This window comes from Macaca fascicularis, chromosome 3 (genome assembly GCF_037993035.2).
Source record: "Macaca fascicularis isolate 582-1 chromosome 3, T2T-MFA8v1.1".
Classification (NCBI taxonomy): domain Eukaryota; kingdom Metazoa; phylum Chordata; class Mammalia; order Primates; family Cercopithecidae; genus Macaca; species Macaca fascicularis.
Window position 1 is genome coordinate 14,603,838 of NC_088377.1, and position 14,554 is coordinate 14,618,391.

Here is a 14,554-nt window from a genome sequence, read left to right on the forward strand (position 1 = left end):
TTGACAATAGGAACCCAAAGCCTGAGACAAGATGATCCTTTGAATCCCAAAGTAACTAGCCACTTAATTAAAGAACTCATGTGGATTGTATCAATGTTGCACCAGATATATTATGCTTGAAAACAACAGTCCAGGAAGGTCAGGCTTGGCTCCACAACAGCAGAAGGGGCAAAGTATGGTGATGCATGCCTGTAGTTCCAGCTACTTGGGAGGCTGAGGCAGGAGGATCGCTTGAGGCCAGGAGTTCGAGACCAGCCTGGGCAACATACTGAAACATCATCTCTGAAAAAATAAAGGAAAAAAAGCAGAAGGAAGGAAGGGAATTCTATGGGTGGAAAAAAAAAAGCCTAAATTATCTAAAGCATTTTCTTCCAGTAAGAAGCTCATTAACATGAGCATGGTGTGCTAGGGTTTACAAAGTATCTTCATGAATATTAGAAAACTTGATCCTTATGAACAACTTGGTGTAGTACTGAAGAAACAGACTCCATTTACTCCAGGAAGAATCAGACTCAGGAAAGGCAAACAGCCTTTTCCACAGTTCCCTACACTGTTACTACCTTGTGGAGGGAGGGGTAAGTTAACCAGGACCACTGACTCCAAAGCTTTTGCTTTTTGCTAGTGGCTGTAAGTACGTAAATAGTTTATGCAACCAAGCAAAGTAGGCAGTGACTTGGGGGACACCCAGCGCGTAGTGGGAACAGAGGTAGGTCCTTGCAGGTAGCTTTCTTCCCAGGTATGCCACCAGGCTGTCTCCGGTGCATAAAGCTGGCTGGTTCCCCGTCAGCTTTCCCTCCTGACCTATGGTGTTTTAGGCAGAGGCTGGCTTTCTGGGGCAGCTGGGGAAATCTGTCCTTATCATCAAGAAGGGATGCTTCTTCCTTGCAAGGACGAATTATTCCTTGATCCAAGCAGCAGGCACACTTCCAAGCTTTCCAGGGGCATGGCTGCTTCCTCAACTTTTTCCTTGCAGTGACAGCCTGAGTGATCCGGGGCCCTTCCCAGGGTCTCATTCTAGGAATAGCAATGCGCAAAAAGACCCTGTGACGAGGGGCTCCCCTATCCCCTTCCTTCTCCACTTCATGGAAAGGAGGCCCCCAGGAGCAGACAAAATAGCGCAGTGTTCATCAAAAGTGGAGTCGCTTATATGCAACTATAATTAGTCCATTTACAAAAAAGAAGAAAAAGGGTGGTGGTCTGGCACAGTGGCTCACGCTTGTGATTCTGGCATTTTGGGAGGTCGAGGCGGGAAGATCGCTTAAGGCTAGGAGTTCGAGACTGGCAACATAGAAAGACTCCTCCCAATCCCCCAAAAAAGGTTGGGCTGCCAATACTGACAGCGTGGGCAAGCCTAGGAGCTTGTTAGAAATGCAGATTCTCGGGCTAACCTGCTACCTGCTGAACCAGAGTCTGTGAAGATGGAGCCTGGCGATCTGTTTAAGAAGCTCGCCAGGTGGTTCTTAGACACTCAGGCTTGCAGCCCGTAACTTTCTCAGTGACGCTGCCCCTCCCACGGAAAGGGGTGAATAATCCTTAGGAAGACAAGCAAACAGGTCAGCAGCGTCAATTTCTTCAGGCTGGAAAACCTGACGCAGGCGCAGTGACTAACACGCCAGGCCAAGGACGCACGGCGCGCATGCGCACTAGAAGCGGCCCGCCGTCCGGCCCCTTCAAGCGTTTGCCCCTTCTCGGCCTCCGCCAACGCGCCCCGCCCCGCGCATGTGCAGCGGCGGTTTTTTTTCCCTTCGCGCTCTGGGGCGCGGGCGGTTTGTAGGTAATGGCGGGCGTTCGGGCCCTGAGGTGCAGCAGAGGATGCGCTGGCGGCTGTGAGTGCGGCGACAAGGGCAAGGGCAGCGACTCCTCGCTGTTGGGCAAGAGACTCTCCGAAGACTCGAGTCGCCACCAGCTGCTGCAGAAGTGGGCGAGCATGTGGAGCTCCGTGAGCGAAGACGCGTCGGTGGCCGACACGGAGAAGGCGCGGCTCGAGGAGGCGGGGGCTGCGGAGGAGAGGCCGCTGGTGTTCCTGTGCTGCGGCTGCCGGCGGCCGCTGGGCGACTCGCTGAGCTGGGTGGCCAGCCAGGAGGACACCAACTGCATCCTGCTGCGCTGTCAGTTGGGTCGAGCCGGGCATGGGGGCGTGGGGTCGCCTTCTTCCAGGTGTGCCGCGCCGGGGCGGCCCCGGAGGGGGCGGGGGCTCCTTGGCGCTGTCCAGGGACTTTGAGAGTAAAAAGTCTGAGAGTGTGAGCTGTCGCAGGAAAAGGGGAGGAGGGTCACCCCTCCACTTTGGTTCTCGGGCGACTGGTTCTGTTCTGGGCTCCCCGATCCCAGAAGAGCAGCGGTTGAGTCAGCATCATCGTGAGCATTACTCAGAAGCAAAGGGCAACAAAGAATAACACTCTTAAAGACCCTAAAAAAAGAGAAACAAATGGTCAACTAGACTGTAAGCACTTGAGGTGCAGCCAGTACTATTACTCCCCACAGAAATTAGCGGGCTGTGTGTATCAGCGGATACCTCTACAGTCTCCAGTGATAGGGCCGCGGAGCTGACGGAACAGTGCTATGGGGAAGAAAGGGAAGGAAATTTGCCGTAAAAGCACCACCAACCTCATCAAAATTGGCGAGGAAGGAGGACGTAGCAAAAGAGTTCAGAAGGCGGCGGGAATTCGTTTCTAATCCTGGTCCTAGCAGTTACCTGTTTTTCCTCTGTTCCCTCATTTTGCTATTTTTACAGTATTTAGGGATAAAGTGGTTCACATATTTTTTCTCAATTGGTGTAAAAATGGCTGTTGTTTTGGATTGTGGTTTTTCAAGATGAGGTTTTTCCTGTCTTTGAATACTGTAAATGTTTCGATGGCAGAAATTCATCACCGGCTTATCGACGTTTCTGGAACGTTTTCCTTGGTGTAATACTGGGAATAAAGGAGCACACCAGTGTCCCCTAGTTAACTGAAAGTTGAGATAAACTCTTTGCACCTCTTAAAATCAAACTAGGCCAAGCGCGGTGACTCAGACCTGTAATCTCAGCACTTTGGGAGGCTGAAATGGGCGGATCACGAGGTCAGGAGATCGAGACCATCCTGGCCAACATGTGAAACCCCATCTCTACTGAAAATACAATTCCAGACCACCCTCGCCAAAGCCAAAAATTAACCGGGCATGGTGGTGTGCGCTCGTAATTCCAGCTATTCGGAGGCTGAGGCAGGAGAATCGCTTGAATCAGGGAGGAGGAGGTTGCAGGGGCCGAGATTGCGCCACTGCACTGCAGCCTGGCAACAGCTCTAGACTCCATCTCAAAAAAAAAAAAAAGAAAAGAAAAACCAGGCAGATTTTTGATCCAGTAGGAAAAGCTCTTTGAATGAGTTTACCTTGTTTACATCTTTTTAAGAAATAACATGTTTGGTGTTACATCTTTCATTTTATTTGTACTTTGTTTCGATAGTATCTTTTACCATGTGGCCTCTTTTCTTTGTTTTGCTTTACTTATAGAAAGGCAATTATTTTTGTTAATTTTTATATTAATAGTTTTTAAATTTAAAACGTAGTTTTAAAATAGTAAACATAGTTTAAAGAACTATACACTTTTTGATTAATCAGATTTAGATAATAGGATTTAACATCTCCCCGCCCTCCCCCCCACCCCCGTAAAGACAAACATGAATTCTGATTCATTTCCATTCCTTCCTTACCCAATTTGAATTAGTTTAATTATTTTCATTTTGTTAAGGTTTATACATTTACATTCTGTACATTTACATTCTGTTGTAGACATAACAGCCTTACTATGATTTTTTAAAATAGGGTTAATTATTTAATAGATTATTTTTTAAATAGGGTTATAGTGGGTTAACAGCCCTCTGTTGCCCAGGCTGGAGTACAGTGGCACAATCATAGCTCACTGTAACCTTGAATGCCTGCTCAAACTGTCCTCCCAGCTCAGCTTCCCAAGTAGCTTGGGACAACAGACACAAACTAACACCTGGCTAATTTTTAAATGTTTTGTAGAGACAGAGTCTTGCTATGTTGCTCAGGCTGATCTCAAACTCCTGGCCCCAAGCAATCCCCTGCTTCAGCCTCCTAGAGTGCTGGGATTACAAATGTGAGTTAGAGCACCCGATCCTATAATGTTTATATAATTTTTTTTCCCAACTCCAGTACTCATTAACATAAGAAAGCTTCTTAATAGCTTTTTTCATTCCTGAGTTGTTTGCTTAATCTTTAGTGCTCCCCACGTCCACATCTCCAAGAAAATTTCAAGTTTATGTGCTTGAAAATATTTTCCTGTTTTTATACGTGAATGCTAGCTGGGCTGCGGGTACAGTTCTTGGTCATGCTCTCTGCTTTTGATAGGTGCTGAGCAGCTGGTGCAAAATCCTTGAGACTAGAGTATGGTCAAAGAGAATAAAGATAAGATTTAGGGAGGAAGGAAGAGACCAGAAACTGCAAGACGTTTTAGTCTGTTCTAAAGAGTAGTAATCTGTTCTAGTAAGTACATTATTATGCTAGCTTAGGCAGGGGAGTAATATGACCCTGCATTTTCTTTGGAGAAAGCATTGAAGGAGGAACAAGTATGGAAGGGGGGAGGTCAGTGAAGAGCCAGGGTAGTAGTCCAGGCAAGAGTTAGTGCTGTTCGTTTGGGGGCTGGAGTGAGGTTTGTGACGTAGAATTGATGGGATGGATCAGTGGAGTAGATATGGGGGAGCAAGATGAGGAGATGAAGAATCAAGGATGACACCCTGGTTTCTGATTTCAGCAAGCAGGTGGATGGAGTTTACAGAGTTCAGGTAGACTGTAGGAGGCCATGAAATCAAGAGTCTGTTTTGGCCATTTTAGGTCTGATGTCCTTTCTTCATTTCTCTTCACCCTCTACCCTGTCCTTTAGTGTGTCCTAGACCTGGATTCTTTGGGAATGTTTGCTGCTGCCTCGAGTCCAGCAGTGACCTCTGTCCAAGTCATTGTTCAAGTAAAAGATGTGTGGCTGGGATCCTGAGGACCTTCTCAGTTACTTTTAGAGAAATGGGCCCTGTGTTGGAAATCTGGAGATATATGTGTTGGCTGTTTGCATCTTCCTAGTTTGGGAACCCAGTTTCACTAACTGGCAGATAGTTCTTTTCAGTCTGTGATTTGAGATTCTAATGGTTCCAAGTTTACTGTGGAATGAATTTTTCCCTCTAATTTTAGCCATACTATTAATGTTAGTGGTTTTCAGGGAAAGGGAGGAAATAACCTTTTAAAATTTTTCTTAAATTTTTATTTAAACATTTTTTTGAAGATAGAGTCTCGTTATGTTGTCCAGGCTGACCTTGAACTCCTGGCCCCAATCCATCCTCTCACCTTGGCCTCCCAAATTGTTGGGATGACAGGTGTGAGCCACTGCATCTGGTTGGAAATAACTCTTATTCTGCCATCTTTTCCCAGAAGGCCCCAGTACATTTCATTTCAAACCACTGTTGTGTGTGTGTGACTTTGGGCTTATTTTTTGTCCTTCAAGTTCTAAAAAGTTGGACTAGAAATTGTCTGCATATATGTTATAATGAACCACATTAATAAATTATTGTTACTTTCTCTGTTTCTAGGTGTTTCCTGTAATGTTTCTGTGGATAAGGAACAGAAGTTATCCAAACGTGAAAAGGAAAATGGTTGGTGAGTAAAACTGTATATGAATATGTTAGAGAATTTTTTTTTTAATAAAAATCTTTAAAATGTCATTACTAGTAGTAAGATTACTTGGGATAAAACTTTCCATGATAGTAAAAAATCAGTCATTTGCATATATCAGTTCTCTTTTTGCTTTTTCTATATCCTGTTTTAGAAAATATATCAGTTCTTGAGTGGTTGTGGTCACCTTTAAATATTGAAAAGTTAGAGTTTCCAGATTTCTAAAAGCATATTCTGACACTCCCTTTTTGGATCTTTGGGCTTGGTGCTGAAGAAAATCGAAAATAAAAGTAGAAAAAGAAGGTTGGGTGCGGTGGCTTACACCTGTAATCCCAGCACTTTGGGAGGCCAAGGTGGCCGATCACTGGGAGTTAAGAGTTTGAGACCAGCCTGGCCAACATGGCAAAACCCCATCTCTACTAAAAATACAAAAATTAGCTGGGTATGGTGGCACATGCCTGTAATCCCAGCTACTCAGGATGCTGAGACAGGAGAATCACTTGAACCAGGGAGGCAGAGCTTGCAGTGAGCCAAGATCACCACTGCACTCTAGCCTGGGCAACAGATCAAGACTCAGTCTTGAAAAAAAAAAAAAAGAAAATAGCTGTATTATAAAATCTGAATGTTAAAGAGTGCCTTAGGCTAATGTTGCCCACCTTTCTCATGTTATGGCACACATGAAATGCTGCTGTCACATACACAGCCTATTGGGGTAAACAGATAAGGCTGTTTGTGGCAAGAGCAAACAACACAGGAGCCCCAGCAATCTGAGGCCCTGTGTGGCCACTTTAAGGGTTGAGGGGACAAATGTCTTGCCATACCTGCCACCCATGTGCCATAGTGACACCTGAGCAAACTGAGTGGGAAGCGCTGCCCTATGTAATTGTTGCTCCAAATGTAAACTGTATCTTATACTTGCATATGAAATAACTTTAGGCGGTACACAGTTAAACACAAATTAATTTTATATATATTTTATGTATATTAAAAATCCTGGCTTTTCATTTTTAGTGATGCTAGAGTATCCTGTCAAATAAAGTATATTTCAATTTAAAAAAAGTTAACTGTGCACTTACGACCAATACCTCCTGATGACCCCACCTCCTAATACCATCACATTAGGAGCTACCATTTCAACTGATACGTTTGGTGGGGGACAGAAACATTCAATACTTAGTTACTCCTAAAACCCTTTTAATTTCTTGAGCGATGGGGTGATAAGGGTATCTTTTGTTACCATGTTTGGTCTTAGTCACCAGTTCTGACAGAAGAGCTTCTAAGATGCTTGGAATCTCTGGAGTGATGATGATGTCGTTTTGAATCCTAATGAGATTACTGTGGCTGGGGGGCTTCTAGGTAGCTTAAGGATTGGGGTCCAGAAGGACCAAGGCATGATTAGAGGGTTGGAAGTTTCAGCCCTACCCCAACCTCTTCTCCCACCTCCGTGGAGGGGAGAGGGGCTAGAGATTATCAGCAATGATTTACTTGATCATGCCTGTGTTATAAGACCTCCAAAACCCCCACAGGTTTTAGAGAACTTCCAGGTTGGTGAATGTGAGATGCCGGGTGTACCTAGAAAGGTCTTGGAAGCTCTGTGTCCTCCTTCTGTAATCTTTGCCCTATGTATCTCTTCCATAAAAAGTTAAAAAAAAAGTTTCTCCATTTAAGATACATTAGTAACAGTACAGATAGTTTGTGAATGTGACAAAAATTGTGGTGCTGGCATGCAGGCCATAAAAATTTGGAAAACCCAGGCTCAGATCATTTCTCATTTTGTAGTTGAAGAAAGTTAGGCCCAGGGAGGCTAGAACTTTGCTAAGGTCACAGGACGAATTAGCAATAAGAGCTAGGACTATGCTTGTTATCCTTCCTTACTGCCTTCGAAGTGCTTTTTCTTCCCCACTTCCTAGCTCTAGCCATTTTGATGTCACCATCATTTTTGTTCTATTTGTGTACTACCTACCAACTGTGCTATTACATACTAAATTTTTTAAATTAAATCAACTCAAAATTTTTATTTAAATTTATCTTAAAAGGATTCTTTTTACTATCATAAATATATACTTGCCATAACTAGAAAGTAACTCTGGAGAGAATTACAGTGAAAACAATTGTTGTTAGTTCTAGCTGAGATATTGTTGCCTGGCTCGTTCTCTGCCTGAGGTCTGTTCTCTTACTATTAAAAGATTTGCAACTATGAGACAAGTGTCAAAGACAGTCTAGCACCAAACAGAGACTTTCTTCTTTTTTCTAATCAGGATTGATAGAGAATTCACTCTCTTTGATCCAGAGTTATTAATACTGTTTGTTTGTATCACCTAAACCCATCGATTAGACTGCCTTCAGTTGTCTTGGACTTCACTAGGGAATTTTTTGATAGGCCCATCCTGTGAAATACCTGCCTGAGCCATTCTGCTGATGGTCAGCAAGAGCACTGAGGGCTTTAGAAATATGTTGTGAAGGTAGCAGTGCTGTTTTCTCTCTTAAGTCTGACTTTGTCCTTTGTTGAGGATCTTACAATCGGATTATTCCTTGTCTAACATTACCTTGCGATTGTTGGCACTGCCTTCTCAATGTTAGTGTTCGATGACAAGAGTGAATTCTGGCCAAATTCTTGCCAACTGTGAAAGCAGAAAGATGCTGCCTTAATAGTAGCTACCATCTCTTCATTGTTCCACAAGATGATTCTAGAAGTGTGAATGGGTTTTTTCCTATTTTTGGTGGTGTTTAGGTTGATTTTGATAACTCAGGATAAAACAGTCTTATTCATGGCTCAGTGTGTTTGGGGGAGTTCAAGCCTCTGGTTTCTCTGAGTGTCCTTTCTTGGCTGATGACATTAGATACTAGTTTACAATCTTGGTAATGGTGTGAGGCGGTCTCATAATGGTAATGAGGTTTGATATATAGCATGGAGGTTTGCCTGTTCACTGTGAGTAATTTAAGTGGGATTTACTAACATACTTTTATATTTCTTATATAAAAACTTGTACAAGCTGGCTGGGTATGGTGGTTCCTGCCAGTAATCTCAGCACTTTGGGAGGCCAAGGTGGAAGACTGCTTGAGGCTAGGAGTTCAAGACCAGCCTGGGCAACATAGTGAGATTGTTTCTACTGTAAAACTAAAAAAAGTGTAGAAACTTATAAAAGCCCGTAGACACTTAATATGTAATCAGTGGCATATTATCCAGCTAATCACATCATCAGTGAGAATTCCATTTTGTTCTTTGATCCATATGTTGCTGTAATAATTAACAGTGTCTCAGTATCTGTAAGTAAACAATGATGTAGTCTGTAATCTGTGAGTCTTGGGTAGCTCCCTTTTGCTTGATAGCAGGAATAGATATTTTGTGATTACAAGTATTTCATGTACTGAGTAGGAGATAATACTTTTGCAATAATAATCGATTGTGGTGTATGTTTTACTACTGTGATCACTACTGGATTGAAATCTCCAGTCATCACTTTGCTGTGTGTTGGAGTGGCAATTTTAGTGTATTTATAGAATGGTAAATTTGGATGGGTCAGTTCAACAAGGCGTTTGAGAGACACTGGATTCTAAGCCGGGTTTTAAGGAGACATGAGTAGGCTTTAGGGGAGGGTATATTCAAGTGTGTGGAACCTGAGTTGAGAGGTAACTAGAATGAAGGAACAATTGCATGGGTTGTCATCTAACTTTGGAGAGTCTTTTTTTTTTTTTTTTTTTTTTTAAATTAAGACAAACAGTATTACCTTCCACTAGAGCAGAGTTTGGTAAACTATGGCCCATGGGGAGGGCACTCATTTGTGAATACGAGTTTATGGGAACACAGATTATTCAGTTAGTATTGTCTATAGGTGCTTTGTTTTACAATGACAGAGGTGAGTAGTGACAGACACCATATATGGCTGGCAAGCCTAAAATATTTATTCTCCACTTTGTTACATTAGTACCAGATTGAGGAATTTATATTCTAGAAAAACACCACCTCGATATCGTCTCTTGTCACTTTTTTGTATGTCCCTTGTTATTTGATACTTAAGGCATTGTGACTTGGAGATGACTGTCTTTACATTTTTATTGTAAATATATTACTATCATTTTTTCCTATCCTTTATGTATGACCTAGTGTGGTCAGAATAGCATACTTTAGAAGCTGAAGTGTTTATGGATTTTAACAATGAGATTAGAATGAGTTGCTACTTCGTTTCCTAAAGCAAGGCGTTTCTTTATTGCAGCATCCTGGAGACTTTGTACTGTGCAGGGTGCTCGCTCAATCTTGGCTACGTGTACAGATGCACGCCCAAGAATCTCGATTACAAGAGAGACTTGTTTTGCCTCAGTGTTGAAGCCATTGAAAGGTAAGTTTGATATATAAATGTTTACCTCACAACTGGTGTTTCAGAAAGTTAAGTTTGCAGAGAAATTGGCACGGAAGTGTCCGAACTAAATCAATACTGTTTGGTTAAATATATTTTCAAGTAATGATTTCTAACAAGCCAGTAATTTTTTTTTTTTTTTTTTTTTTGCTTTGACCTGCTTCTTTATTTGGTATTGGAAAAGTCAGACACTCTAAATTGTAGGAGAAAACACTGTGAGAAATTTTTTTGGAATAAAAGTATATTTAGTTGTTTTTAAAAATTGAATGTAGTTTAGTAGGATTTTGCCCACCGCCCCTAGCTTTTAATTTTTATTTCTTTTAAAACTTATTTTTTTAAGATATGGGGTCTCACTCTGTCACCCAGGCTGGAGTGCAATGCTGTGGTCATAGCTTTCTGCGTCCTTGAACTCCTGGGCTCCAGCAATCCTCTTGCGTCAGCCTCCCAGGCAGCTAAGACAACAGGCGTATTGCCTGGGGTCTTGTGTTGCCCAGGCTGGTTTCAAACTCCTAGCCTCAGATGATCCTTCTGTCTCAGCCTCCTGAATAGCTGGGAACAAGTGCATGCCACCACACCAGGCTTGTATTTTAACCTTGTACCGTACGTCAGTTATGTTTTAGGGTCCTCTGAAAAGCAAATTGTGTCAGAAGATAAAGAGCTTTTTAATCTTGAAAGCAGAGTTGAAATAGAAAAGTCTCTAACACAGGTAATTTTATTCTGTACGTTTTGTATCTCTGTATGAACAATTTGTCAGTGAAGAAGTGCTTCCCCACAAACGATAATTCTCATAACGTCATCTGTCTTGATCGCAGGAAGAGTGTGCCTGTTTCATTTCAGGTGTTAGTAAAGTTGATTTTTGGGGAATTCAAATGAAGCTAAAGCTTAATCAACAAAATAATAAGGAAGACATTTCATGACAAAATCAAAACTATGTATTCTAATTTTGCTAAGCTAGAAATACATCTTTGATTCAAATCAGTATTTTGTTTGCTTCGATTCTTGTGGTATAAATAGCCTTGTTGTTGGATGTTAACATTTTGTCATGGCCAGATAGGTGAGATGGTGATGATTGTATAAAAGAGATGCAGATTGTAGGTTGAGAACTAATGTTGATAGAATTATGCTTTATTTTAAAAAATTTATGCCTGCAAATAGTTTTGGTAAACACTGAATATCTACCATGTAATGTATGACATATCCAAAATTGCATTAAGTGTATATCTTAATTATTTTTAACCATGTATAATTTTAAATGATATGTGTGTTTAATTTTTTATTTTTTCAATTCAATAGATGGAAGATGTCTTGAAAGCATTACAAATGAAGCTGTGGGAGGCCGAATCAAAATTGTCCTTTGCCACTTGTAAAAGCTGAACTCTAGTCTGTGTCCTCCATTCTGCCCCCGCCCTTCCTCCCCTTATTTGTTAAATGAAGCAATATAGTGAGACGTCGTCTCTACAAAAAAAAAAAAAAAAAAAAAAAAAAAAAAATTAGCCAGGCATGCGAAACGCTGAGGTGGGAGGATCACTTGAGCTTGGGAGGTCGAGGCTGCAGTAAGCCTTGATCATGCCATTACTGCATTCCAGCCTGGGTGACAGACTGAGACCTTGTCCCCCCGCCCCCCCCAAAAAAAAGACCCCAAAATTGTGGAATTACTTTTAGCTATATTTTATGGTAAAAAGTGATTGTTTCTCAAAATCCCATTTTAAAGCCGTTTTATGGTACTTGTTGGAATTGGGACTTAGGAGTTTTGATTTTGATAAGAAACTGGGATAATTTTCTGAACTTTTTTTCCTCTGTATCACATTTATTTACTATTTTTAAAAACTTTATTTGACCTTTAACACTTGGGATAATATTTATTATAAATGATAAGAAAAATCTTAGAGGTTTTTCTACCCGCAGTGTCATGGAATTTTCTCTGAAAACTAATGCTTAAAGTTTCCTAGAGAAATTGGTCAGAATGATCTGTCAGAACTGTTGGAAAACTTCTTCAAGAGCAGTCGCATATATAGTAGGATTTTACATTTTCCTGCTGTGTACTACTATATGCTTAAAAAACCTGGAGGAATACTTACCAAAGAGGAGTAGCCATCTCTGAGGGTGGGATTCTGGGGGAGTTTTTGGTTTTTCTGTTTTCTGTCATGTAAAACTTCTGTAGTATGTATTTTTATAATTGAAGAGAATAAAGGTTAAAACAAAGTTCTTTAAGATTGATTTTTACCAACTGAATTATATTTAATTGAGATCAGAAATCCTCGTGCTGTGAAAGCCACACATTAGCATGGCAGTGTGGAAGGCCTGCTCAGGAATATAAAGGTAACCCCACATTTCCCCAGACCCCTTTGTTTCTGGGTGCGAGTGAGGTCACAAAACAGTACCCAGTGGTATGAGTAACTCACTCAGCTTGTGCTCAGAAGTTCCCTGATTATTTGTGAGAATACTAAAGTTCTCAGAGCAAAAGGTCCTAAGTCACACTGACTGGATCCTGCAGGATTCTTGTGTTCTTTTTGAGAGATTGTTGACAACCTCAGTTAGAGTTGAGTGAGTCCTCTAGGTGTTCTCTCTCGCAGACTCCTCTCCCACTAACAGACTATGGTGCTGTGGAAGCAAATGTCAACACCCGCTGGCAACAAGGAAACGTCTGGCCGCAGTAAGCTTGATGTAGTCCCAGGTGTCTGTCCTCTTAGGTGCTTTGATGGCATCTTGTGTGAAAATTCATTCCAAACAGATGAGAGAGTATTTTAGCCACAAGACTCAGCTAACTCTAGTTGTGCAGGTTACAGAGTACTCCAGCAAGCATTTTCAGATTCCATTCCAAAGCCATAGGCAGTTTGGCTCCCTGATTCCTTATACCCTGTTCATACTAGGGAAGGAAGGGGCTGTACAATATTTGTAGCCAATTCACTCATCTTGAAAGCTCATTTCACCAATGAAAAGTAATTTCTAATGTCCTGGTGCTCATTAAGATTCTGTTACGGATCAGGAGATAAATGTAGCTCATGCCTTAGTGCCTGCCTCTAGAGTGGGCCTTTGATTACCTTTCCATCCCTGCACGTGTATTCTTGTTAGGGTTCTTCACGTGAAGTTAACGAAGCTCCCCTGGGCTGCAGATGGAAGCCAGAACGCTTTTGTATCACATGGCCTCCACCGAAGCATCTAAAAGCCAATCCAGGAAACACTGTTTCATAAGACAGTCTTCATCTTTGGCCTCAACCTGTGGCATCCCTGAAGGAGTGGCCTTGCCATCGCAGTGAGAGAGGGACTTCCAAGGCTGGGGTCCAGGTGGGAGTGCTGCCTCCTGTCTGTGCTGCACGGTGACACTTGCAGGAGAGGGGCCTTCCCCTGTTCTGGGCCACCCCCTCCTGGGCCACCTGTTTCTCTGAATCTGGTGGCGTGGCTTTTCTGGCTTTCTATGAGGCCTCATCAGAACGTGTATGTGTGGTCCCATATATCCACCTGCTAAAACCTACTACTTGAGGCAACAAATTTTTGTTTCTTACAATTGGAAAACCCAGCATGTGGTCGTTTCTGGTAAATGAGCCCTGGGAAAGCACTGCCTGTGAGCAAGAGTAAGAGTCCAGAAGCAGGAGACCGATGTCCCAGCCCAAACCACACGGGACCCAGTGGAGGCTTCAGACAGATCTCCCCAGAAGTTACTCCTTCAGCCATTCCCATAAAGGGCACTCCCTAGTTCTTTAAGGAGAAGATACGGAAACTGATACCAGAACCTGGTGTGCAGCTTTTAAAGATTGTTGTAACTGGGTGTGTGTAGAACGTTGTGCATAGTTTTCATCCCAGAGTGTGGGTGCTGTCCTCAGCAAGTTCTCCAGTCATGCTCATACATTTCCAAGCTAAAGAGTCCACTGGAGGCATCGTTCTGTGTGGCATCGATGCTTGAATGGCATGTGTCCTACCCGGATGATTCTAGTCAAGCACAGGACATTTAAAATGCTCAAGACCAGGAGAGTGGCCCCTTGCAGAATCAGGTCTAGGTTTTCAGTAGGAACTTCTTGAACCAAGGCGCCATGAGCAAAGCTTCCCCTAGCTTGTTTTTGAAGGAGGGTCTTGGGGATAGCAACCAGAAATCCAGGGTCAAAGTCCCAGTTTAACTGCTTTATTAGCTGTGTGATCAGGGGCAAATCATGTAATCATCTGTTTTTGCATCTGTATAGTGAAAGTACAATAACCTGTCTTCCCTGCGTCAAGGATGATCAAATTAGATAATGCATACGACAGTACTTTGAAAGCAGTAAAACATCATAAAAATAAAGGATAAAGATTTAGCCTTATTTAAATAGAGTCAATCTGATTCAGTCTTCTAGCCAGTCTATTTGTAAGATTCTAATGACATAATCTGAAATGCTATATATTTTTTTCTAAACTATGTAACATTTATTGGCTTTATTTTTTTTTCCAGTTGTAAACATTGCACAAAATTTGAAAAATAGAAAAAAGCATGGCCGGGCGTGGTGGCTCACGCCTGTAATCCCAGCATTTTGGGAGGCCAAGGTGGGTGAATCACGAGGTCAGGAGATTGAGAC

General features: G+C 42.3%; 1 protein-coding gene across 1 annotated transcript; it reads left to right on the forward strand.

Moving 5' to 3' along the window:
- Positions 1–1,754: 1,754 nt before the first annotated feature.
- On the forward strand, positions 1,755–12,212 carry MIS18A (MIS18 kinetochore protein A). The gene is made up of 5 exons (XM_005548827.4): positions 1,755–2,108; positions 5,574–5,640; positions 9,870–9,992; positions 10,620–10,716; positions 11,304–12,212. The coding sequence occupies exons 1-5, from the start codon at positions 1,778–1,780 to the stop codon at positions 11,382–11,384; spliced, it is 699 nt and encodes a 232-aa protein (XP_005548884.1). The 5' UTR covers positions 1,755–1,777; the 3' UTR covers positions 11,385–12,212.
- The last annotated feature ends 2,342 nt before the right edge of the window (positions 12,213–14,554 follow it).

Coding starts and splice junctions, on each gene's coding strand:
- MIS18A (XM_005548827.4), top strand. CDS start 1,778: ATGGCGGGCGTTCGGGCCCTGAGGTGCAGCAGAGGATGCGCTGGCGGC. Junction 5,641..9,869: donor CGTGAAAAGGAAAATGGTTG/GTGAGTAAAACT, acceptor TCTTTATTGCAG/CATCCTGGAGACTTTGTACT. Junction 10,717..11,303: donor TAGAAAAGTCTCTAACACAG/GTAATTTTATTC, acceptor TCAATTCAATAG/ATGGAAGATGTCTTGAAAGC.